The 26,076-nt window shown below is 42.3% G+C and overlaps 2 protein-coding genes across 2 annotated transcripts in view; both read right to left on the bottom strand.

Annotated features, from left to right (window-relative positions):
• The window catches only part of enpp2 (ectonucleotide pyrophosphatase/phosphodiesterase 2), a gene marked incomplete at its 3' end in the record, with an annotated part of 34,494 nt that extends 12,215 nt beyond the window's left edge, over positions 1-22,279 (bottom strand). Inside the window, exons 1-15 of the mRNA XM_083990069.1 lie at positions 22,231-22,279; positions 21,449-21,554; positions 12,589-12,744; positions 12,176-12,301; positions 10,783-10,843; positions 10,498-10,595; positions 10,309-10,388; positions 8,739-8,858; positions 6,566-6,621; positions 3,069-3,134; positions 2,202-2,274; positions 1,901-2,009; positions 1,675-1,800; positions 538-569; positions 139-266 (exon numbers count right to left, since the gene is read on the bottom strand). Of these exons, the coding sequence (XP_083846195.1) occupies positions 139-266; positions 538-569; positions 1,675-1,800; positions 1,901-2,009; positions 2,202-2,274; positions 3,069-3,134; positions 6,566-6,621; positions 8,739-8,858; positions 10,309-10,388; positions 10,498-10,595; positions 10,783-10,843; positions 12,176-12,301; positions 12,589-12,744; positions 21,449-21,554; positions 22,231-22,248 (1,355 nt within the window). The 5' untranslated portion in view covers positions 22,249-22,279. The remainder of the gene's footprint in view (positions 1-138; positions 267-537; positions 570-1,674; positions 1,801-1,900; positions 2,010-2,201; positions 2,275-3,068; positions 3,135-6,565; positions 6,622-8,738; positions 8,859-10,308; positions 10,389-10,497; positions 10,596-10,782; positions 10,844-12,175; positions 12,302-12,588; positions 12,745-21,448; positions 21,555-22,230) is intronic.
• Positions 22,280-23,409: 1,130 nt separating this feature from the next.
• taf2 (TAF2 RNA polymerase II, TATA box binding protein (TBP)-associated factor) overlaps positions 23,410-26,076 on the bottom strand; it is a 31,632-nt gene continuing 28,965 nt past the window's right edge. The window contains exons 25-27 of the mRNA XM_083988842.1: positions 25,086-25,250; positions 24,804-24,906; positions 23,410-23,907 (exon numbers count right to left, since the gene is read on the bottom strand). Coding sequence (XP_083844968.1) covers positions 23,609-23,907; positions 24,804-24,906; positions 25,086-25,250 — 567 coding nt within the window. The 3' untranslated portion in view covers positions 23,410-23,608. The remainder of the gene's footprint in view (positions 23,908-24,803; positions 24,907-25,085; positions 25,251-26,076) is intronic.

Raw genomic sequence — 26,076 nt, 5'->3', positions numbered from 1 at the left:
TCTGAAAGTACACTGGCACAGTGGGAGGGCTATCCGGAACACAATGCAAAGTCATCAAACACATGTTAATAGCAGAAGTTAAAAAGCTCCTTTACATCATATATAACCGCACTTCCTGTTGTAGTGATGTCATTGTACCTGGCCACGTGCCACTTCCTGTCCACCAGCAGGTGAATCTCCTCGATCCGTCGGTTGTTTGCGTAGTGCAGTCTCTTGGGCAGGTGTTGCTTCAGGTACGGCTTAAAGTGCTGGTCTGTTTTCTTACACTGAAACACAACATTAGTCCTATGAGAAGCCCAGTATCACATGTCTACCTGTGTCTATGGACATTCATACTAGTGTCGGACTAGTGAGAACTAGTCAGACTGATGCGTTGCGAACTGATGAAGCCCCTTGGATAAAAGGCAAAACGTCTTCCTAGACAAATAAAAGTCTACCTGTGATGCTCTACAATAGTACAGCTCTGTTATTGTATTTCACAAAATCCTCCAGTTGTTTTTAATTCATATTTCATTTGTCATTAAGCCTGATACTTACTGTTAGATTTGCAACAACAGCTTTGGGGTCATCTGGAAAAAGAAGGTAATAGAGTTTAGAAGTGAAAACTATTACCTGACTGAAGTACAACACTAAAGCATACTGAACTTAACAGAGAAAAACTTCAACACAGTTCCAGTAGCAGCTGCCGAAGAGGGGTACCAGTCACTTTTTCAAGTCTCTGCATTGACAAAAAAAAGTGAAGCATGTTACTGCTTTATCTATAAAGTTATATAATAAGAGAGAGGACAGAGCATCACGCGTGGCCTGAGATACCGTACAACCAGTCATGTAGTTTAAACATTGAATAAAGGTGAAAAGGGAAACTAAACCTTAAAGGGATAGTTCAACATTTTGGCAAATTGGCCCATTGCCATAATCCCTATAGTCATAGCAGTGGGTTCATTACCTTTATTTGTCAGTGTGTGCTATTTTTAGAGCTAATTTTGCTGCCTCTTGCCCAGGTCGCTTTTGAAAAAGAGATTCTACATCTCAGTAAGCTTTACCTGGTTAAATAAAGGTAAAAAAAAAAAAAAAAGAATGGCCAAGCCAAGCCGCGAGCTGCTCAGAGCTAAGCTATGGAGGCTCATGGGATTTCTTGGTTTCCCTCAACAAACTCATCAAATACACAATCCAACAACTCCAAAACGCTCTGGTGGACAAGTTGTGACCTGCACAATCACCATATAAGATAATAACGGAACATTACGAGACGGAGTTGTTTTAGAGGTAAATACAGAGACTTCCCCTGAAGGCAACGCGCTGTTTTGCAAGAATTTCCCTCTAAAACAACTCTGTCTGGTAACGTTCTGTTATTATCTCATAGCGTGGTGAATGTGCAGGTCACAACTTGTCCACCAGAGCGTTTTAGAGTTGTTGGATTGTGTATTTGATGAGTTTGATGAGAGAAACCAAGAAATCCCATCAGCCTCCGTAGTGTAGCTCTGAGCAGCTCACGACTCTGCTCCGCCGTTCTAAAAATAGCTTGCACCGACAATTAAAGGTAACAAACCTACTGCTATGACTATAGGGATTATGGCAATGGGCCAGTTTGCCAAAATGTTGAACTATCCCTTCAAACAAGAGTGAAAACAGAAAAAGAAACAGATAGGAAAAGAGTATGAGCGACTCTCTCACATTTAGGGTTGTTGGGGTATCTAGAACGTATTCTCCCCAGGGCCCCTGGGACTAGGATGAAGTCATCAACATTGGTCATGTAGTTGCTGAGGTACTCGGTGCGGTCACAGTGAGCCTCCTCCATACCTGACAACACACAGTAAGTTGTTTCAGAGGAGCAGTTCTTTGTTGAGTGAGGATATGACCTTCTGTAGCAGTGTGTGTTTGTGCTGGTGTGTGTCTGTACCATGATCTCCCACCAGGATGATGTTGACACAGCGGTGCAGCTTCATCTGCTTCAGTCCGTCCATCAGCTGACCAACTATTCTGTCGATGATCCTCAGAGGGTTGTTCAGCTGGAGACCACAGAGGGAGTCAGAAATCAGCAAATACTGATCTGATTTAGGATTTCTTTTCTTTTCCTGCACTTTGAATGAAATTCACTGAGAAACAGAAACTGTTCATGGCTTTAAATGTAGCATCACTAAGCAGCAGATACACAAACACACTGTAGACACACACACACACAGTGGGTACACTGGACTCACTTCTATGCTCATGGGCCCCATTTTGTGTCCATATGTGTCTGGTTGCTCAGAGTGCATGGCGTAGACATACGGCCTGAAACAGGACACATGACACATAACTGATATTACGTTTTTTTTTTTTTTATCTGACTGAGAATACAAGAAAATAACTCCATTTCAAACATCTGATGAGCTGTTGTTCTTGTGTTGTAACAATATCTCTCTGACTGCTTCTCTCTCCTTGTTCAGGTTCATACTCATATGATCAAGTATTAAAGGTCCAGTGTGTAAAGTGAAGTATAAGTGTATAATCACTATAAAAATAAAATTAAAAAAGAAGGCGAAAGGAAAGAATAAAGAGGAAACAGCCGACATATGGTAACATGGTTTAGATCTTCACCTCATCGCTCCATGCTCCTGAAATACTCCCAGTCGTGGTAAACAAGTCTTTTGGTCCTCGGAGGCCACTGTCACTTTGCCGACGGGAGGGGTGAGTGCGAGCAAGTGAGCGCTGCAATTTAGAATCTGAACTCTAGATATCACGGTTTTACCCACATTTTACACACTGGACCTTTAACCACTTCATTTGTGGAAGCTACTGACCCCCAATAGCAGATAGTGAGTAAATAGACATGTCAGGCCTGATGTTGAAGACGACATGTATGACAGAGTACAGTCACAAACTGGGTCAGACAAGAAACAGAGCTGGGTTGAATATTTTTGTTGCTTTGAGCTCTGTTTTTGTTCTGGGCCAAGTTTATTATAGCCCATTTTTACCAACAACATCCTCTGTCCTTAGACCCTCACATCCACTGAGGAAAAACTCACAGGAAACAGGAAGATAAAAGACAAAAGTGGAGCAGAGAAAACATGTGAAGCTGAACTCACCTCTCTCCTTCAGGGAGGTGGAGCCACTGCAGTATGGTCAGTATCCTCCGCTCCAATGGGATGGCACTGGAAAATCAGGCAGACACACAGTGGAGGGTAATGTAACAGCTGCAGGTGACAGGCAAGCCAAACACAACAGAGTGTTTACACACTGCAAAAATTCAAAATCGTACCAAGAATATTTGTCTTATTTCTAGTCAAAATGTCATTTCTAGTCAAAATAAATCTAATTATACTCATCACATTAAAAAGCAGCTTGTTTTTAGATACTTTTTACTTTTTTCAAGAAAATGTTCCACTTTAAATAAGTAGAAAAAAATTTTCTTTCTTATTACAAGCATAAAAAACTTGCTTTCACTGGCAGATTTTTCTACTTATTTCAATTAAAAATTAGTTTGAAACAAGTGAAAATGATCTAAAAACAAGTTAATTTTTAGGAGATGAGTCTTATTTAAAGTGGAAAGAGATTATTTTTGACTAAAATTGAGACATTTTGACAAGAAATAAGACAAATATTCTTGGAAAGATTTTGAGTTTTTGCAGACTGCTCCTGCTCCTGCTCCTGCTCCACTGTTCTCGTCCATTAAACCATTAAACTCCAGACTGCTCCTTTAACTGTATGAGAGCCTCATAAAGTTGAGGGTTGTGAAGTAAAACACATTTGAAGCCTCCTCACTGTTTAAAGTGTCTGAACGTCAAAGGCGGCCTGTGTGGAGATGAGGCCACCAACCAGGCTGCTGGCCGTCATACAGCCACAGCTGCCAACCATCACGTTGCCGCGCAGCGCGGTGGTGGGGGGGGGGTGGGGGGGGGGGGGGGGGGGCATGGGGGAACAAGGAGGTGTGGTCACACTGTTCTCTCTCAGTTCAGCCTTTCCATCCATCCACCAATCCCTGGTCCCCATTACCATGTCTGTCCCCACTGTGTAGCTGCAGCAGCACACTAGGGGATGTGTTGATCTTCTGGGGAGAACACAAACGTCAGCACACACACTTCCACTCTCTCTGTCCCACACACACTCATTTTTTTCCTTTATTCCTCACACACCTCTGTCTGTGCCAAGTGCAAGAACAGCAGTGTTAACCACACTCTGGCCCATGGGGGTCCATGGAGTGGCATGTGTATGACCCCCACTCGCAGAGGAATCCTGCGTATTTTAAACAGGCTCATTTACACAAATTGCTGTAAAAACAGCTCGGTGCTGCTCACTTCCAGCCTCCTCTGTGCTGATCAGTGTGGCTTCCTTTGTGTTCCACAGAATCTAGGTGAGCATCAGGAACACATTCTGATGACTTCTGAATTATTTAGAGTCAATACATCTGCAGGAATGCATATTTAAACTAGATAGTTGATAATGATCTTCTGTGGTCCCATCAATCATTTTTTTACAATACAAATGACAAGCTAACATTTAACCAGTTCAGTGTTACTTTAGATAAATGGACCAGTATCTGTGCATTTACTAGAGATGCGCGGTTTGCGGGCACATCCGCGGAGTCCGCGGATAAACCGCGGGTCGGGCGGATGACATGACGAAAAAATATATTTTAATTAGATTCGGGCGGGTGGCGGTTGAACCAATTAGGAAAAATATATACATATATATATATATATATATATATATATATATATATATATATATATATATATATATATATATGTATATTAGATATACAACGGGTGAATGGCGAGTGGATGACGACTTTTGTGATGCGGTTGCAGATGAAATAATTGCCTATCTGTGCATCTCTAATGTTTACCTTTACTTTGGCGTACATCTGCAGCTATAGTTCCAACATAATCTCTTTTCGGAAAGTGACGGTATTACAATCAATTAATTATGGCGTTTAATACCACGATTAATTGTGAAAACAAGTAATCGTGACATCCCTAAAATTGACAAATAGTATTGCCACTTCTTCCTTCACCTTTTCACACCTATGTGTGGGATCTCCACTCCTCACCTTCATTGGTCAGTGTATGACCCAGGACCTGTGAGGTCACAGGCCATATAAGAGGAGAAGTACCCTGCTTCTCTCTCTTCTCGGTGGTTCTCAGAAGGAGCTGCTGCTCCTCTCAGCTCCTCACCTGGAGCTCCTGCTACAGCTCTCCAACCTCCATGAGGCCTGCACAAGGCAGAGACCTCCGCTGGAACAAACCAGCGACGCGAGTGCCTACCAACGGATTCAAGAACAAGAACCAACTAGCACGACACAAGGTCTGCTAGTTGAGTCAACAAGGAACGGAGCCACAACGCCAAGCAGAGCAACCAACCCACTCTACAAGGAGAACCAAGGACTCTCCTCAAACTTAACCTATACACAGCCAGGACGGCTGTAGTTCACTGGACAAAGACACAATCACTGGACTTGACTGCTGCAACAGGACCAGCAAAACCTGCAACCACAGGAATCCCCATCAGCACCGGATCTTCTCACCTTCATGTGACTTGGTAAGTAACTGGGCCTAGTTAGGATTACCTTGCACCTTGACTAAGCATAGAATACCTCAACTATGCCAATGTATGTAGTGATTGAAATCAGTTTAAATACTTGAGCTTTGCTGTTGTCACCTATAGCCTAATGATCGGTTAACCTATATGTTGAATTAGTGATTTGAGTGTTGAACAAAGAAAACACCTTTGTTCACCTCCCCCACATCACATGTAGTTGGTCTTGGAGGCCATTTGGTTGTAACTCCCTTTGTCTCAGGACAGAGCAACTATCCTCCATCTTTTCCTTTGTCTGAGGCCAGACACATGGTCACACACACACATAGTCATACACTTTCACCAACACGTACACACACACATACACACACACACACACACACACACACACACACACACACACGTGTACATAGTGTATGTAGCTTGTCTTAGTTTCATGTTTTGTTATTCCATTTTCCAGAATTGTCCAATAAACTTCCTTGAAACTTTGCTCGTCTATTGTACAATAGTGAGTATGCCAACCTCTACGCAGTAGAACTTCTAAATCCTTCAACTTTGCAGCTATTGATAATGTTATTTTGTTAATAATTATTAACTTAATCATTAAACAAGGTTCTATATTAATAGTTAGCACACCCTTATGAGACTGACTTTGGTACATTGGCTGTCTGGTGCCCCGAGGAGGATTTGTTCAAATTAAATCCCATTAAATTTTTTATAGTAATTATTAATATTTTGGTATTGATATTTTACTAATTTGATAACCAATAACCCTCTTAATAATAATAATTTATTTATAGTGTGTTAAATCACAACATTTTGGTGCCCCCGTGTGAGGCAGCCAGAGCACAACAGGAATGTGACCTCCATTACCTCCATCACACAGTTTGCAGACTGAGTTGAAGACTGACAGATACGTAGGTCTGTGTGGTGTCTGCAGTAATGCAGATTGTACTGGACTGTTCTGGTGAAGATCAACCCTCACCTACAGTCACAGGTGACAGAAAGAATGAGATCGACGTGTGTGAGTGCGTGTGTGAGCACTTACATAGGCCAGAAGAAGGTGGCAGCCTTAAGTCCCTGTTTGAGCGCCGTGATCCAGATCTAGGAAATAAAGCAAAGTTTTATTCCTCTGTCGTAGCTCATTAGACGTGTGTGAGAAGGACAGAGAATCACATTTTAAGGTTATTCCAGGTGGTATGGTAAAGCAGGTGTATAGGCCCAAATGCAGCACAGAGTTGAACCAAAGCTCTTTGTGTTGCTTGTTTTACTGAGGAAGAAACTGGAGCTGGCAGGTAAATCCAGGTGAAGTTGGTCCTGAGCTGGAGGCTCTGGCTCAGTGAGCTGATACAGAACTCTAAGCTCATTAACTTATTACTGATACATACGTACGTCTTTGTTCTTAACACAAGGAACCAACTCTACAAATACCAGAGATGGGAGAAAGTCCCTATGTTGCCAAGCAGAGTCTCAAGTCTTTGCTCTCAAGTCCCAAGTCCAAGTCTTAAGATTTTTGTTTCGAGTCCCAAACAAATTGATTATAATTAATGATACATAAAGATCATGACCACGCCTCAATTGTTAAGTTGTTTATATTTTATTGTTAATGTTCTGCCACTTATTCATCTGTTTATTTGTATTAATATTCTATTGTGATATGCTTTGTCAATATAAGCACTGCCTTCTCATGCCAATAAAGCTATTTAAAATTGACGTACAGTAACACGTCAGAAATCTTGCGTGATCAAAGTGATCTGACGTACTCTGTTGATGGTAGCCATGCCATCAAAGATACTCTATTAAACCGTCTTTGGTAGCCATGGAGCCGTTAGCCACACCAAAGATATAAACCGTCTTTGGCCACACTGGTTTGTTTTGCTACGTGTGCTGCAGCTGCAGTCAGCTGCTTCTTTATTGGTTACATTCAATTTCACGTCACATTCTGCGGAGACGGTGACTCAGGATTGTCGGGTTCACACACCATACACACACACATGCCGACTTTTGATCCAAACGGTCACGATTGTCGGGGCCGACAATCGTAAATATTGAACATGTTTAATATTTACGATAACACTGGTGTTAACGTTGGTACGCTGGATGTGTCTCTACATGAACAGAGTGAAAGCAGTTTGTTCTGAGGACAGACCAAAGGAGTCGGCCAAACCTGAGGCTAGAAAACATGTGACAGCTGAACAGTTTCAACAGTGTGATTAACTTCAAACGTCTCCAGGCTGGATCACAGCCTGTGGCTCAACATGCTGTGGTTTACATGTAAGATGTGGCTGCTCCACACACACAGCACGGTGAATTTAATATCTGCACCGGCTGGCAGAGTATGCTGGCAAGCGCCTTGCGCCGCTGCCATGGCAACACAAGTGCACGTGTGACTTATTCAAGTGCAGTCCATGCTTGTTCCTCTTCTTCTAATTATATGTCTATACATCTTACATGTGATGTTATCTACAGTTTTTCACAATCACTCAGATGTTTCCTGAAACCTTCTCTGCTTTTCTCAAAGTGGTTTACACAAATTCAATAGTCAAACTTTTTTCACCAAATCTTTGACTCTTCTTGCAAAACCAACAGGCACCTCAAGACTATTTTATCTGTCCTCAAAATCAAACTCTGTTTTCAGATCATACACAAGCCAATCAAGAGAAAAGCACCACAGCTCATTTATTTAAACACTAAAGAGAAGAATGGAAACCATGTTGCTCAGAGCATAGAGCTGAACAGAAAAATGGTATTTTATATTTTCTAAAAAACATATTCACAGCTCAACAACAGCTGAAACTGAAAGATAAACTGTTTTTAGTTTTGCAAAAATGTGACATGAGACTAACTGCTGATAATTGTTTATGGTTTCACCAAAAGAGTGAGTGATTAGATAACTGGCTTCAGGCACCAGAGGAACTTAGTGTTTCAGCAATTCGGAAAAAATGTAACATCAGACCTGTTGCCCTGACAGAACTGAGTGTTCCTAACCCAGTTTTTATTAATAACATATCAGCATCTGTCATTAATCAATAGATGATAAAGCCTATCAGACTGGGTTTGTTAGATCTGGGCCCTGCTGGTCTCTTTGCAGCTGCCTTCAAAGGAAAAGATCTGGTGTCTGATCTGTGACCTGACAGATTAACGTCACTGTGTTGACGAAGCACAGATGGAGAGGAGAGGAGAGGAGAGGAGAGGAGAGGAGAGGAGGAGTCAGGACTGACCGGTTGTCCTCCCCACCACCGATGATTTAGCTTCTCTCTGCTCCTCAGGGTGAAGGTTGCGTCAAACACCGGGTCATACATGGAGTTACCAATGATCCCATGAGACTCTGGGTATAACCCCTGGAAAGAAAAAATGAAAATCACTATTTTTATAATTCCAGAGATTGAAGCTTCATTTTTATTTATTCAAATATCATTGTACCTGGTACCTGATGGTTATGACATCAGGTGACAGGGTCTAATGGTGCGTTCAGGCTTTTCAACCTGTAAGTCACGACTTCAAGTCACCAGTTACCAGTTTGTAGCGTTCCAGGCAAGTTACGAGTTACAACTGGGAACAGTGAGTAGCTACATCGATCTAGTACGAGTTCACAGGTGGGAAGTTACGAGTTTGACTGTACGTTCCAACGGGTAACCATAGGAACAGGTCGGAAAAACGCGAGTTACGGGTTGCCTGGAACGCACCATAACACCTCCATTAGTTTCATGTAGAACACTGACCACATTTGAACTCTTTGAACTCCAGTTTCATTCCCTCTGGACAATGAAGTGGATATGACTCCTCATGCATGGTCATTATATTTCAATGTTGTGTAGCTGCCTACATCTAACTTCTTTGATCTTCTTGAATTGATCAGTGTTTCCGTTCTGTATTATAGCTTCAACAGGGGAGGTGTAGTTTGATCCTGCCTGTGACTACCAATGAATTCTTCTGACTGCCAGATGTCCAGTCTCAAGCTGTGGATATAAAACACAGCTCTCACCTGATTTCATAGCTGAGCTTTGAATATATAAATATGGAAGAGGACCGCCCAGCTCTCAGTTTGTTTGGTCGCATTAGGATATAAATCAGAATCCGACATTCCAGTCGTGTTCTGTAGCCAGCTGCAGTTGTCGCTTGCATTACCCAGATGCAAGGGCTTTCCATCTGAGCAAGTGGCAGGCTGAGATTAGGAATTTGTTTGTTTGATGGTATCTGATGGCACCCGGCTGCTGCCACGATCCACAATGGCCTGACTGGCTAGCTTGTTGTATTTTTGTTTTCACAAGCTAAAGTCCTAGTCCAAGTAAGACAGTGCTGCTGTGCGCCTCTTGTTGGGATTTGGGATGGTGCTTTGCCTTTGGGGAAAAGCATCATCTGCAAAAGCTCAATGTCCCTGGATACTGAGGGAACTACACCAACATACTGTTCATTCAACTGACTGGGTCCCACTTCTGTCAACCCAGAGTTTCCCATTTCAGGGTTTATCAACAAAGAGTTTGAAGGTTAAAGACAGAGCTCAGTAAACCTCCTTCCTGTGGAGCCCAGAATGCTTTTGGCACATGGCACCTTCACGCTTGGGCCAATATTCAATAATATTGGATGTTGCGATAATGTTGTCTGGCCCCTGTTTCACTACTTCACTCACTGTACACTGACAAGTAAAACTTTCAACAACAAAAAAAAAGAAAAGAAAAGAACTGAAACAAACAAAAAATAAATAAATAACAACAATATAATTGTGATTGATGATAATTTCATACTGGGACCACATCAAGACATTAGCTTTAATGGATAATGGAGCCTTACTGTAGCCAGTGAGTAGAGGTTGGGGAAGGTTTTGGAGGGATAAACAGGTCTCATGTACGGAGCATGAGTTCCACATGTTCCTGAAAATGAGAACACAACAGAACAAATGACTCAGGCACCTACAGTACGACTGACACCACAGTGCTCCACATGATAATACAAATCTCTAAGTTCACACTGTAGCCTTACTGAGTTTGTTGATGTTGGGTATGACAGTGTTTCCTCTCTTCACATAAGAAGCTCTGAATCCATCCACTGACAGAATTATGAGTGGCGGACGCACAAACCTGCAAACGCACAAAGTCACATCAGGAAACCAAAATGTTGAAATGAAGTTGAATCCTCAACAAATCATTTAAATATGAGTCAGACAGAAAAGGTCTGAGGGGGGAGGCAAGCTGCAGTCACTGATAGAACTCTACAACTCAGCCTTTCAGAGGGGAAATGTATCTTAACATTATCACTGTAACATACCCAGCTGGACATTCAGGGCTCTTGATCTCCTCACACTCATCCTGCAGCCACGAACTGTCTCCTTCAACAACAGTCAGAGGGAGATTTAAAGGGATACGCCAACATTTTTTTTTCGTGTCTTGCCTCACTCCTGAGTCCATGACACGCAGATAGACACCATCCTTTCGACTGTGCGTGCAGTAACGAGGGAGATAGAGCCGTATCGCCCGTAATTAGCTTAGCTCAAACGCTGGAAGTGTATAGGTAGTGTTAGCCTGCCTCCTACCAGCAGTCAGAAGCTGATTTCATTTTAGCTCTAAACTCTGTAAATATATCACTTTATCCACATAACTTTAGGTGAGAAAGTAGCCGTTTAGATCAGCAGTGTCGTTAATTTGTCTAAATACCAGCTGTTTACAATTTTGTTCGGACAAATCCGGCGCTACTTAAGCTAGCCGTTGTGACCAACGCACTTCCAGTTACTTTCACAAAATAAAACACCCGTTGCCCTTCACATACAGAAAACCATGACGATAGAATTTGTACTTTTACTTTGAAATAGGAAGCTAACCTACCCTCGATGTAGCTAGCTTGAACCAAAATAAACCGTCTTTGCTTGAACCCTCCGTTTTGACCGATCTCGTCCCGTTAGCGGCATTTGACCGCTCAAGATGCCTTACCGGAGAGTTCTGTCAGCTCTGAGACGAAGATCGGCCTGCCGGTTTCCGTTTAGAGTTGCTGAAGAGTTTCTCTGATGACTTTAGGTGGAGGCAGGTTAACAAGGCAAGGCAAGGCAAGGCAATTTTATTTGTATAGCCCGTTTTTACAAACAGTTTGTCTCAAAGGGCTTTACATGGCATCGTAACAACATCCTCTGTCCTTAGACCCTCACATCGACTGAGGAAAAACTCCATGGAAACCCTTTTAACAGGGAAAAACAGGAGAAACCTCAGGGTGAGCAACAGAGGAGGGATCCCTCACCCAGGACGGACAGACGTGCAATAGATGTTGTTACAGACAAGAAAACAGTTTACAGTTTGTCACAGAATGTGCGGAATATGGAAATGTTAGCAGGGGTTGATGAAGGCAGTCACAGTAACACTACCTATACACTTCCAGTGTTTGAGCTAAGCTAATTACGGCGATACGGCTCTATCTCCCTTGTTACTGCACGCACAGTCGAAAGGATGGTGTCTATCTGCTGGTCATGGACTCAGGAGTGAGGCAAGACACGAAAAAAAAAATGCTGGCGTATCCCTTTAATAAAAAAAAAATATATATATATATATATATATATATATATATATATATATACTGTATATATAATAACAGCATGCTCTATGTCAGTCAGTCAGGGCTATAACTCTATATAACTGTTGGATTTATTAATATTAGGCATGTTAAAGTGACAAACCTTTACACAGTGTCTTGTAGTTGGTGCAGCAGTCTCCTCTGGTCAGACAGTCATCAGAGCAGTGACAGGCATGCTGGTCATTTCGAGTCTCCCCACACCGATCCTTACTACACTCATAGCCCCCTTCTGTGTAAGGCAAGAACCAAGAGGGAGTCAAGTCACGTTAAAGGAGGTAAAGTTCTTCAAATCAGAGGCAATAACTCTGACTCTGACCAAAAGCAAAGCCTCAGTTTTAGTCTATTGGAGCCCAAAAGATGAAGGTTTGGTATTTAAGCCCATTCTCTTTTTAAAAACAGCAGCAGCTGTGAAAGAGTCAAAGCTGAAGTTAGAACTTTGTTCAAGGTCATTCACTAAACACATTATTAAAGACAGATCAGAGGACGGTGAGGATGATGATGATGATAAAGGAGCACCTGTCCTGAGGCAGAGCTGGTCAAAGTCCCAGCAGCAGCTGTTGTAGGTCTTACACAGGTTGTCACAGCGACAGTTTGGTGGCTCCAACTCATGCAGCTCAAAACACCTGTTCCTACAGGAGCCGGATGTCGGCACGTATGGAGACGCAGAGCGAGCTGAGAACCAAAGAAGAAGAAAAGAGAGCCAGATGGGTTTTTTTTCTCTTTTAAATCTGATTCAGTCAGAAACTCCACCAGATTTCAGGCAGACCTGATTTTAAGTGATGAATACAACACCAATGCAGATTTGCTCAAAGTTTACTAATAATCAGGGCCGTTGCTAGGAATTCTGGGCCCCCCATGCTGTTGCTAGGAATTCTGGGGCCCCTGAAAGAATACTAAAGTGGGCCCCATGCCCCCTGACTTTTCCCCTTTTTTTCTTAGACTACGTATGTATTATCATTTTTTATTTAGCCTACTTTGTTTTGATGCTAATGCAGCATTACTATGAGTATTAGTCGGGGTCTTATGCAGAATAAATCAGTCATACAAAGATTAGATTACTGGGGTTGTTTCGGGCCCTACTTGGCCCCTAGGATTAGATTCAGATTCAGAAAACCTTTATTGTCCCCTGCACATAGCGGTGGAAATTTGTCTTAAACTTGTGCATACGTGTGCATAAAAGAAACATAAAAACAAAGTTTAGCATAACATAAAACAAACAACAAGTAGATACATAATGACACATCACCTTTCTCCCCAATACAACGGCCCTGCTAATAATTAGTGTGAAAGGACATGAGCTGAACTTAGTATCATGTTTAGATGTTCATGAACATGTGAGCCAGACACAGGATGCAGTAAAAGAGTCAAACATAATCTCCCCTCAACCCAGAGAACTGTCCTGAGGGTAAGCTCAGAGTTCATGAGGAGAATCTGGCTGCACTAACTTCAAATATACTGTAAAAGACAGACCAAACACACAACATTGTTCTCGTCACCCATTTAGACTGCTGACCATCAGTGAAACAACCCACGGACATGGATCTACAAGCTGTGTCTCAATAGGTGACATCTAAGGGCAGACATAGGCTACTATGTACAGATTGGTTCAGTGGCTGCTGAACAGGAAGTCATCTCCGTCTCATTATTCAGACTTTGCGATCAGTGGTGTTCAGTGCACGTACATACAGACACAGTGATTAAGCACTGCTGTGTTTTCCACATGTTGGATCATTCATCACCCGGGAAATGAAGGACACATTTCTGTGCAGCATTTAAAAGAGCCTTTGAAATGGAACAGTCTCATCGCTTCTTCAAATGCAGCGCATGCATTGAGACCTACAGTAGCTACTGTGTGTGTATGTGTTTGTGTGTGTATTTTTCTTTCTTTTTCTTTTTTTTTTTTTTTTTTTACATATCTAGGTTTCTTTTTTTATTGTTGTTATGGTGTGGTGTCTGTTTGCTGTCTCCTTTCTGTTCATGTCTATGCCACAGAGAAACACACAATTTCACAATTTCATTGCACAGCCGTGTAGTGACAATAAAGGTATTGATTGATTGACTGATCCAGATACAACACTACATGAAGTAACTGAGGTGTTACACTTTTCTTTATTTCTCCTGCACAGCAGTCAGGTGTCTCAGTGAGGCAGCAGGAACTCAGCCATCAGTCACTGTTTTGTTTATACCTGTGTTTGCCTGCTGTGACAAAAATGTGCCTTCTATTTTCTGACCTTTAGGTTACTTACTTTATTTGTTTATTTGGTCAGGACAATGCATATTAATGGACAGTGAGTGCTAGAGTACCCACAGTAAATACACCGGATGCACGGCCAAAATGTATCTTTTGGCCGTGCATCTCTTTACAGTAGTTTGTTCCTGAGAGTTTTGTTGGAGAGTGCGTGTTTTTCTTTGTTTTCCAATATAAATATATATATATATATATATATATATATATATATATATATATATACAGTTGCAATTGATATGATTCACTTTAAATATAAAAATATAAATCTATACAGTTGAACTTGACATGATTCATTTTAAATATAAAAATATAAATCTATACAGTTGTGCTTGACATTATTCGTTGAATTATAAAAAAATATATATACAGTAAGTTGCAATTGACATGGTTCGCTGAATTATATAAAATATATATCTATGTAGCTATGACCGACATGATTAATTGAAAAAAACATAATTACACATGCTCGGGCTAGATTTACTTTCACCAGACTGAGCATGCTTACGTACATGATTGCACCCTGACTGATTATTGCACATGAACCGGCCATAAACATTCACACATAGTTAGTTGCCTTAGATAGAGTCAGCCTGTTGGGTTTAACTATATTTTGTATTTTGGTTCTAAAGTTGTTCTACAATTCAGAGTTATACTGAATACTGAATTGTGTAACTATTTTTGAAATGATGTTTGTAACCTTGTTCTGGATTCATGGTGACTTTTCTGATGAATAGAAGAGTCACGCAATGTTACATTTCCAGTGTCTGTTGCATGACTTGAAACAAGAGACAGCTGACAGCAACACATGGCAAAAAGCTCCTGCGTCTTGTGCTGACACGGTTTCAGAATCAGGGCAGAAAATGAGCTCCAACGCTCTCTTAATATTGACTCAAGGTAAAGCAACACAAACACACTCTCTCTCCTCAAAAACACGCGCGCTGCTCCTCGACGTGCAACCCCGCAGGGTCACAGAGACCCATTGTCCGCGGCGTCTCCGTTCGCTCATTTCATATGCACTGGCAGACACTTCATATAGAAAACAAGCTGGCAAATAAAATTCCTTTGGAGGAAGCCTGGTTCTGATCGGAGAGGCCATCCTGGTGTAATGTCCCTGTGTCTGATTCACACAGTGCTCCGACATGTACTCCTGCTCAAATAACGTATTTTGTGTCTTTATGAGTGAGTGTATGTGTATGTGTATGTGTGTGTCTGTTGGAAGTGTAGTTGTACCACTACCTACACTTGGCCAAGGTACATTAACGTCCGTCCAAAACACACTTCACAGTGCCTGTCCTGAGCCACTCTGGCAACTAAATTGAAGGGTGTGACTGCTTTTTTTTCATTAGCTTTACTTAACACATGTTTTTAAAGGTGGGATGTGTAAGACTGTGCTACGATATTTATCATTCATATGTGCATTTATTTATAGCACTGAAACAAACAGCAGCATGAGGATGGGATGGTGATGTTGACATTTTTTGCTTTTTTAAACTGGGATTTTATAGCCTCGTAAACCAGCCTCTCGCGGAAATGCATTTCATTTCATTTCTCGGGAGAGTCTGGCCTCATCCCCCCTCTAAGCGTTGGGGTGGGCGGGAGCTGGGCGGGAGACAGTTTAATATCTTTGGTAGTAGCGTTGACAGACAACCCCATTCAGCCAATCAGCAAGTTGGTGTAGTGACGGGGCGTTGCACCAGTCGGTTCCTGATTGGCCAACGTGCTGTGTCAATCACAGCGGGCGACGCTGATTGGCTCGGCCTTCTGAGGGTTTCAGTCCAAGCGCTTAGAATGGGGATGAGGCCAGACTCTCCCTCGGAATGAAATGAAATGCACTTCCGTGAGAGGCTGGTTTACGAGGCTAGGGATTGTAGGTCTGTAGGACACCAAGTATAAGAAGTTCTCTTAACCTTCCTGTTGTCCTCCTGGGTCAGGGAAGGAAGGAAGGAAGGAAGGACAAAGGGAAAGATGGGAGGAAAGAAGGACGGGGAAAAGGAGGGAAAGAAAGATGAAGGGAGGGAACAGATTCGGTTAAGGAAGGAAGAAGAGGGAAGGAAGAAGGCAAAGAAGGAAGGGAAAAATGAAGGAAAGAAAAGAAAGATGGAGGGATAGGGAACAGATCAGGTCAATCGAGCAAGGAAGAAGAAGTAAGGATGAAGGGAAGGAAAGAAGGGGGGAAGGAAGGAAAGAAGGAAGGGGAAAAAAGGATTGTGGAAAGAAGGAAAGGAGAAAGGAAGGGAAGAAGGAAGGATGGAGGAAGGGAACAGATTGACCCAGAAGGACAGAGGAGGGTTAAGGTCAAATCCAGAATATTAGTCAGAAGTGATCAAATGGTTAATGTGTAAAATCATTCTATTAGCTCCACATCTATAGGGGGCAGCACATCACCTCTTCACTTCTGTCCAGTGAATCATGTTGTTGTTTTCCCTGTGTTCCTTTTTCTTTATCACTTATTGTTGGTGGTATCAATACAATTGTTGTTAGCACTGAAACAAACACGGCCACAGCAGCATGGAATGATACACTCCTCTACTGGTAGCTATGTGTGATGATAGTCAGAGTGGACCAACCAGGCAGGGTAAGACTGAGGTATGATCAACAACAAGAGTTGTGGAATCCATGTGCAATTTTTACACAGACTCAGAATGTCACAACTTCACAAATGCAGAACCAGAAAATGGGATGTAATACAAGATGCAATAACAACAAATAAAAAATACTGAGATACATATATATAGCAAAACAATAAAAGTTACAACAAGTGTTTAGAGTGACAAAAGTCCTGCTGGAAGGATGTGCATGCAGAGGTGGGTAGCATGTAGCATGATCTTAAACCATATGAAATGGTCTGAAGTTAAAGGGTTGAATGTAAGAGCATACTGTAGGAGCAGGACCACAGACATATCAAACAAGGAGTGTGTTAGGAGAAAGAAAAGACCTAAACACAAAGCTCAGGGGTAAACAAAAAAGAAAGGATTATCCAAATGCCTGGCTGTCTATGAAGCAGAGTCTTAAAGGGATAGTTCACCCAAAATTGAAATTTCACTCATTATCTACTCCCCCTCATGTGGACTAAGGGCTGGGAGAAGTTTCAGAGTCCTCCGTGGCTTCTCTGAGTTACAGGGGGTCTCGGCGTAGCAGTGCATGTCCATATAACGGTTGCAAATGGATACCAACTGTCTTCGTAACAAAAAGACACACCAAAAAACATCCAGATACCTCCATGCTGCTCGTATGTAATGTCCGTCTTGTATTGAAGCTCCGAAATGCGAAATTGTCCCGAAAAAAATTAAATAAGTCTATTTTTCAAGCTTGTTTGTAGCGGAAGCTCCTCTTCCCAGTTCGTCCAAATTTGACGAACTGGGAAGAGGACAGACCCTGGTTCGTCTTCAATACAATACATTTCAATTTTGGGTGAACTATTCCTTTAAGAGGGTGAAGAAGTTTCCAGAGGATTGCAGCTAGAAAGTCAGTCACCTTTTGTTTTGAAGTTAGACCAGGGGATAGATGGAAGGCCGAGGTCTGAGGAGCCCAATGTTGAGTAAGGTTAGAAAATCACCAATGTAAGTGATTGAAAGTGAAATTTGATGCTAGAACCAAAATCATTAATGTTAAAATGTTTGTTGGCAGGCCGAATGCTACTGGAGCTGGGGAAGTGACTGGAATGAGACGGGGGCCTGGGATGTATTGACAAGTGGAGAAGGTAGAGGAAGGGCTGGCTGGAGAAACAGTAGGGAGGCTCTGCATGGGGTTGTATGGGAAGTACATCACAAGCTGCTATCTAACCGATGGATACCATACCATACCAACTTTATTTATAAAGCACTTCAAAAACCCACAGTGGACCAAAGTGCTGATGGATGGAGACCATCACTGCTGAAGAGGGAGGAATGATTCCAAAACAGATTAAAACTATCGCTAAAACCAAGGTTGTCCACTCTGCATGTGGATAGAAGCCAGGTGTTGAGACTACATGGGACAGTGTTAGGAGGGAACCACTGATGAAAACAGATTCGTTTTCAGAAAGCTAAAAAAAATAATCGCCTTGGACAGCTGACCAGCATGGCTTAGCACTCGGTTAATGAAGGGTGGGAGCAAGTGCAGCAGTCCACAGAGTTCTTCTAAAACGGTCAGGGCTGTGGCACCAGGGAAACAGTGAGTGGTTGCACTGGCTAAGTGAATACTACCAGCAATCCAATCTCCCACAATTATGGAGGTCAGTGTAAAAAAGGGTCAAGCAAAGTGCAGTGTCATCTGACCTGGGTGAAGTGTAATCCACTGGCTCCAGACAGCAAGGAGATGACAGTGCTCTAGTTTTGTCAATGAAGCTCCTTCTTCCACAGCTCATCCTAAAGCTGTTGAATATCCTACTTAAAGGTACAGTAAGTTTTTTTTTTGTTTGCTTTCTGGAGAAACACACGGTCCTCATCAAGCATAAAACCCACAGTAGAATGACTCCAGCTAGCTCAGGCAGCTGAAGCGGCTACAACCAAACCACAATAAGCTAGTGATAGCCAAGGGGTTGAAGTAAAAGTAATGAAGTCAAAAATCAAGATATCCAATTACTTAAAAAAAGAAGAAAAAAAACAATTAGTGAGACAGTTAGTTTTTTCTCAGGACTCTCCCCTCTGTGCCTGTCCACTCTCTGCTGTTGGTAAAAGTAAGACAGGTAGGAGGGGTGAAGCTGAAATCAAACATACAGGCCTGATTCCAATCCTGACCTACTGGGCCTCAAAATAAAGTTACAGAAATGACTCGTTGGACAGCTAACAAGAAAGCAGCCAAATATTCTAAACCACTAAAACAGAGCTTGACAACAACATCAATATGATACATTTATGCTACTTGAAGTGCACAGATCTGAATGTGCTGCTGAAGTCACAGGGGAAAAGATAACAGTGAGGATACTGACCCTGACACAGTGGTTGAGTGCACCACAGACTACATTAACCTCAGCAGGGACTGTACAACAAAAAGAACAAATACTGAAATATACCACGAGGTGTTAGAGGAGCCGAATGACTTAATCAGCATTGTATCATCTCTTGTAGTGGCTTGGGTGAAATGGATATTTACAGACACGTAGAAGTTACGCACTATAGCTTTAAATATGAGCTAATTTGCATACATTTCCAGAACCGAAATCTGAACAATGAATAAAGCCAGAATTGTTTTATTTTGTTGACATATTAGAGTCAAAGGTTTTTACAGAGGAAGATTTGGGATATCTCTATTTATCACTATGTACGTAAATGAGAAAATACTGTAAAAAAAATAAATAAATAAAAAAGTTGTATAAATCAGGCTGTGAATGATATATCAACAAACCCCTCTGTAAAAACATTCAGAATAGACAGGAATAAAACTAGAAGGTTTGTGTGTAAATGCTGCTGAAGTGGACATTTCTAGCTCAGAGTCTGAGGAAGAACTCATTTTGAGAAAACGGCCTTTAAAGACTTGTATTGTAAAATTCCATAGATTGTTAATGTAAACCGTACTTTTTGATTGGTTTTGGATATGGAGTAAATGTCAACAACAGGCATGGTTTCAGTATGTCACAGAACGCATGTTAAAGCAGAAGTAAGTGATATATTTGTGTTAATATAAGTCTTAAATAGTTATATCTTCCGACAGCAATCACTTACATAGAGTGTTTGGTCTGAAACACGGGTCTCTCAGTCCCTCTGCTCTGCTCTGAGCCGAGGAGAAAACATTTATCGTATCCTACAGTTTTTATCCAATGAGGAGAGAGAACGGCATGCAGGGCTGTGTGTGCAGCCAAGGGACGCCGTGAATGTGGCGACGTAGGGACGAGGACTGTTATGGTGCGTTCAAGGAAACTCGTATTTTTCCGACCGTGAAGTGGTACCAGTTCGATCTGGTACGAGTTCACCGGTCGGAAGTTACGAGTGGCCGTTATAGTGACTTTCACCGGTAAAACAGGTCGGAAAAACACGAGTGGGTTGCCTGGAACGCTACAAAGTCGTAAGTTGTGACTTGAAGCTGTAATTTACGATTTCAAAAGCCTGCCTGGAACGCAGCATTAGCGAAAACGACCGGACCACTTACTTCTGCTTTAACTTTTGGAGAATTTTGGAGAAATATATTGACGGAAGAGAAAATAAAGTAAAAAAGTAGAGTAAAATTAAAACCTTAAAGCAGAAGTAAGTGATCCGGTGGTTTTGGCTAACTTCCTGTCAGCAGATGGAGTTAGCAGTCCCCGCCCTCGTCCCTACGTCACCACATTCACGCGCATCCCTTGGCTGCACACACAGAGAGGACCGCCCCTTTATGCCGTTCTCTCTCCTCATTGGATAAAGGTTGTAGGATACAAGGAAAGTTTTCTCCTCGGCTCAGAGCAGAGCAGAGTGACTGACAGACCCGTGTTTCAGACCAAACACTCTATAGAAGTGATTGCTGTCGGAAGATAGAACTATTTAAGACTTATATTAACACAAATATTCCGCTTACTTCTGCTTTAATGTGGATTTTCTACCATTTCTTTCCACTATTCTGAAAGAAACCATGTTAAGGAAGAAAAATAGCCCAAAATCTCATATTGATCAGTGCATGAAAAAGCAGTGTTTTTGCCTGTAGTGTCTTGCCACATCCAGAGATACTCAGATGACACAGCTATTGTGGGGTGTATCAGGTCAAGGTCAAGGTCAAGGTCCATTTACTGTCATTCTAAAACATGCTTTCACATAAAGAGAATGACATTAATTTTGACCACAGCAGCAGCAGTAAAGAGGCAGAGGGTTCAGTTAATGAGGCAGTGAGTTTGTCGGTGTCACAGTGTCTGGAAAGAAGCTGTCCTAACTCTCTGGAATTCAGCGAGCAAAAGCTAACTCTGTCCACAAAATACAACTGGAACAGGAAGAGAACAGGGATGTGATCATGATACCAAGAAGCACACCTCAGTAAACAGTAAACTGATCTGGTGTCTGAACACAGATGGGACAGGACCAGCTCCTTTGAATACAGCCTGTGTGTGTTTTTCTGTGGCCTGAGCTCTTTGCTACTTTCACAGGTGTCATGTTCAAGGCTACCTCAGCTCCGAGTGTTTGCCGGCTCAGGGTCAAGCAGTTCAGAGACACTGTCTCTGTTTCCAAACAAGAAGTGTGTACTCACACTCTGTCCTGGCTGACGTCCCGTCCTCTCCGGAGCGTCTGGGCCGGTCGTAGATGAATCCCACACACACATCAGCCCCACACAGGACTGACAGGATCCACATGAACTGAGGCAACAACAACAACAACAACACAGAGGGCATTAGAGACAGACACGTCTGGAACTGCTGGCTCTGGAGCCTCATGTGTTTTTTCCTCCATTCCTCAACACAAACAAGAGACAGTTGTTGGACTAAAAACTCTCTGAACTTTTCCTTTACTCTATTCAGAGAAGAAACTTGATGATTTTGGTTTGTGTCACATCTTCCTAAATGCAACGTTTGCTTTATAGTAAAGAAAACAAGCTGTCACAAGTTGTACAATTTCAGATTCAGTCTGGTGTATATTTTCTAAGCTTGTTGAACATTTCAGCCATAACTTGTGGACTCGAACAAAGCCCAGATTCATGGTGTTGCAGTCTCTGCTGGGTGAGCTGAGCTGAGCTGTCAGGACTGGCGCGGTGCTTATTCACAGTGAATAAGGACCAAGGACCACCCGCATCCGCACAACAGTTAGTTTGACAAATCGTTCGCCACATAGACTTGACGATCCGACCGTTTTGCATGTGCTGATGACAGAAAGAGAAACATGTTGTCCGAAGAAAAATGCAAAGAACATAACGAACATCTCATCTCCGTAGCCACGAATACCACTAAGTGAAAAACTATATACGTGGTTAAAGGCGTAATTACGCGAGGATTTCGAGCCGCAGCTGAAACGTGTAGACACGGACTCTTACCGTACCGGTTTGTGCAGCAACATGTTCCTCAGTGCTGGAGGTGGGAGAGCGACTGATGCTGAGCCCGAAAGCGGAGGACCACCGGAGAGGAGGACAGTTTAAAAGAGGGGAGGAGGGGGAGGAGGGGGAGGAGGCTGGAGGAGGTGTTCTTACCTCAGCAGCCACATTCAGTCCAACAGTGATGGAATCTGCCAGCCTCAAATATCAGACACGTTGGATGAAATACGAAGCTAATTGGCCATAATTGATCTGAATTTTCCGGGCTTCATGCTCCAATCACTGACTTGATAATAATTGTTATCTGTTATTTTATTAATCATATTGATAAGTCTGGCTTGAAGTCAGTTATGTTTAAATGATATAACTGTGAGATAGCACTTGAAGGACACATTAGTTAAAATTATTTTTGTAATCCAATTTATTAAAAAAACAGTTCAACAAATCTTAGGCAGATTACAAAATACAAAGCCGAGGTTCCTAAAATGAGTTAATGAGATGCCAACAGGGGAAATAACAACCGTGCTCCTTTGTAATGAATAGGATGAAATGCTGACAGTACTATTTAGAAAACAAAACAGATGAGATCTGAAGGCTTTTTACATCAGAAACATGTTTTTTTTAAACAACAGAATAACCAGGTTTGATCCCGGTCTGTTTATGTACATGGTGAACACTGAATTCTTCATGTCCTTTCCATTGTTTAAAGAAACCACTTCATTAACCCTGAGAACCAGAGCCAGAGTAAACGTGGCCATGAACGCCTTGCTCGCTGCTGGAGTTAACACGTTTGTAAATGCAAGATCTTCTCTGATCAATGGTGGCAGATGGAAAACAGAGGGTATTAAACATCACACCAGTATTAGTTGTTTTAATTGTACAGCGAAATACATTTGTTTAGTTTAGGGAAATATCATCAAGAATGTTAAAGACACTGGAGTCAGAGTCCAGACCAGGACGCTTCAGTCCACACCACAATGGATCCTGGTTCCTCTCAGAAGCCACGAACCACATTAGTGGCTCTGCAGCAGAGACGGGGGTCCAAAGTGTGGGGAGAGAAGCGTGTGGTTCCTGGGGCATGAAACCAGCATCCGTCAACTCCAGCAGGTTGTGTGTGTGTGTGTGTGTGTGTGTGTGTGTGTGTGTGTGTGTGTGTGTGTGTGTGTGTGTGTGTGTGTGTGTGTGTGTGTGTGTGTGTGTGTGTGTGTGTGTGTGTGTGTGTGTGTGTGTGTGTGTGTGGATACGAGGATACCCCTGTAGGTTTACTCTCCATGTTTTCTCTTAGCATTTCTGCTGAATTTGTCATGATTATTTGGTACATTGCATATTTTCTCTTCTACTGTCAACTGTGAGAGTGATGTATCCACGTCACATGTGTCCAGATGTTTAGTCGGACAGAGACGGGGAGCGTAGTGACCTGCCGCTGGCGGGGCTGTTGCTGTAAGCGTGCAAGTTGTCCTTCTCTCTTTCCTTCTCCTTATCCTTGCTCTCGTGTTTGTGCTTGTGCTTGTGTTTGTGCTTGTGCTTCTTCTTCTTCTTCTTGTGCTCGTGGTGGTGGTGGTGATGGTGGTGGCTGTGCTCGTTGCCGTGTTTGGAGGATGAAGAGGTGGTCTCCTTAGAAAAGGATGGTGCTGGCGTGGCGGGCAGGGAGAGCATGGCCTGCTCCACCAGCGCTGGCTCTTTTCCTGAAACAAGACACAGATCAGGAGCCGGTCTCACCTGCTCATGGCTACATTTCTGCCCTACAAAGGCAAAAGTGCAGAATCTGTAAAAATGCCAAACTGAGAAAAAACAGCTTTTTGTTTTTTTCATTGTCAGGTTTAAAGGGACAACGAGGAGTTTTGGAAAAGCAAAGCGTTTTCACACTACATTTATGAGCCTCCGTGCACCGTGAAATTCTTTGACCGGCGCAAGACAGACTCATGTTTTCATTCATCAAGAATTAAAGTCAGAGGTTGGAAGACGATCACATACCGTCGTAGTTCCCACCATAAACGGTGATTCAGCTGCGTTATTCTCATGACTCGCCACAAAACCGAAAGTAAAGAAACGCTGGTCGGCTCGACCAGCATTTCCACCACCACTAATAATAACAAAATAACCATAGAGACAAAACCATATATTTATCGAAAATGGGCCCATTAACAAGTGGTAACGTAGATTCATCCACATTAACGTGATACTTTTTTATTGTCGCGGAATTTTCCGTTCTGCCGATGGAGAAACTCCTCGTTGTCCCTTTAAGCATCAAATTATGAATAACTACCAAGTCTATAATTGATTAGATTAAGGTGGACTGAATTAAATGTATTTTATAGTTTGTCTTTCTGACCAATTTGGACCGTTTTATGACATCATTTGTGACAGATTTTGACCGTTTTATGGCAGATACTGCACTTTTGCCTTGGTTTTGGTGCAGATACTGCACTTTGGCTTGGTTTCACAGTGCTTTTTTGGATGGACAGCAAAATAAAAAGCCCAATAAAAATGTTTTAGCAGTACCAATATCAGATTCTACCAGATTGAAGAGAATATGCCACACTTTTGATTGGTCAAAAAGTGCAGTGTTGTGTGTTTTTACCTGGAGTAGAGGGTCTCTCTAATAGGTTGAGGTGATGATGAATGAAGGCCTGACTGTCATGAACAGTCTCCATATCAATATCTTCATCTTCCATGGGGTTTAACTGCAATAGACCAGAATAACACATCAGTCACAATGAAAATGACCTGAACACCACTTAAAATAATGTAATGTGGGAAAAAAACAAAACCGAGATCTGAAATTCCAGAATAAAAGCAGGAATGACTTTGAAGAAGCAGGATAACACTGACTGATGTACAAGCCGGATCATTAGTCTTTTACCTTGATCTTGAAGCGCGCTCCTCTTGCATCATCCTCCTGCTGCTGCAGAACCTGTCCTGGTTCTGGAGGAGATCCTAGCGGGGTCTCAGCCTTCCTCTTTAGGCCCTGCGGTGGTTGGCCCACCCCACATACGCCCAGAGAGATGGGATCTGGCTCCTCATCCACCTGCAAGTAGAAAGTATGCAACCAGTGTTACTCTAAAATCACAGATAACAGTTGGCTGTCTCTAAGTTTCAGTTTTCTTTCAGTTGTATTTAAGTAATGGGACAGTGCTAATGGACATTTATAATGAAAATATGAATGAGATTATAGCCATATGGCTCATTTCCATCTCCTGTCCCATTGGCAGGTAGCTGTTAGGTAGGAAAACAAGACAAAGCTTTACCAATAAGAGAGAACAATAAAATAAAAAATAAAATAAAAGCACAACACAGACTATAATGAGCTGGGGACCACATAAGGTCAGTGAGTATTGACCTGGTTTCACATTAATTATTGACGCAATTATCAAACACAGATCCAAACACAAACCTTAAACCTGAAGCTACAAGCAGAACAAGTTAGCAAGTAACTGAACCAAACATGCCAACATGGTGTCTAACAGTGTCATTCAAGTTGAGAAGAATGTCCAATACAACTACTTTTAGCAGTCAGTGGCACTGATTTGCATGTGTGTGATCCTGTCCTCCATAAAAAACCCAACTCATGCCACGTTTCCACTCTGTGGTACCAGCTCCACATGACTCAGATCTGGTTCCAGGTACTATTCAGGGGGTTGGCAACCCCATGCAAAACTTCTGTGATGTCATCTTCAACGTGACACACTCAAACACCAACTGAAGTGTCTGGACCTCCTCCATCGACCACAGCGTGGTTTTTCAGGCTGCCATCTTCAGAAAGGAACTGAACTGACAGAAAGGTTGGGAGCCCTGTGGCAGCTTGATTGTTTCTCGATGGCAGGCATGGGTTTGACGCAGTGACGATTCTCTCT

The sequence above is a fragment of the Trachurus trachurus genome (genome assembly GCF_905171665.1).
Source record: "Trachurus trachurus genome assembly, chromosome: 16".
NCBI classification, from domain to species: domain Eukaryota; kingdom Metazoa; phylum Chordata; class Actinopteri; order Carangiformes; family Carangidae; genus Trachurus; species Trachurus trachurus.
The sequence above is the reverse complement of the archived record's forward strand: the minus strand, read 5'-3'. Positions and strand labels throughout refer to the sequence as shown.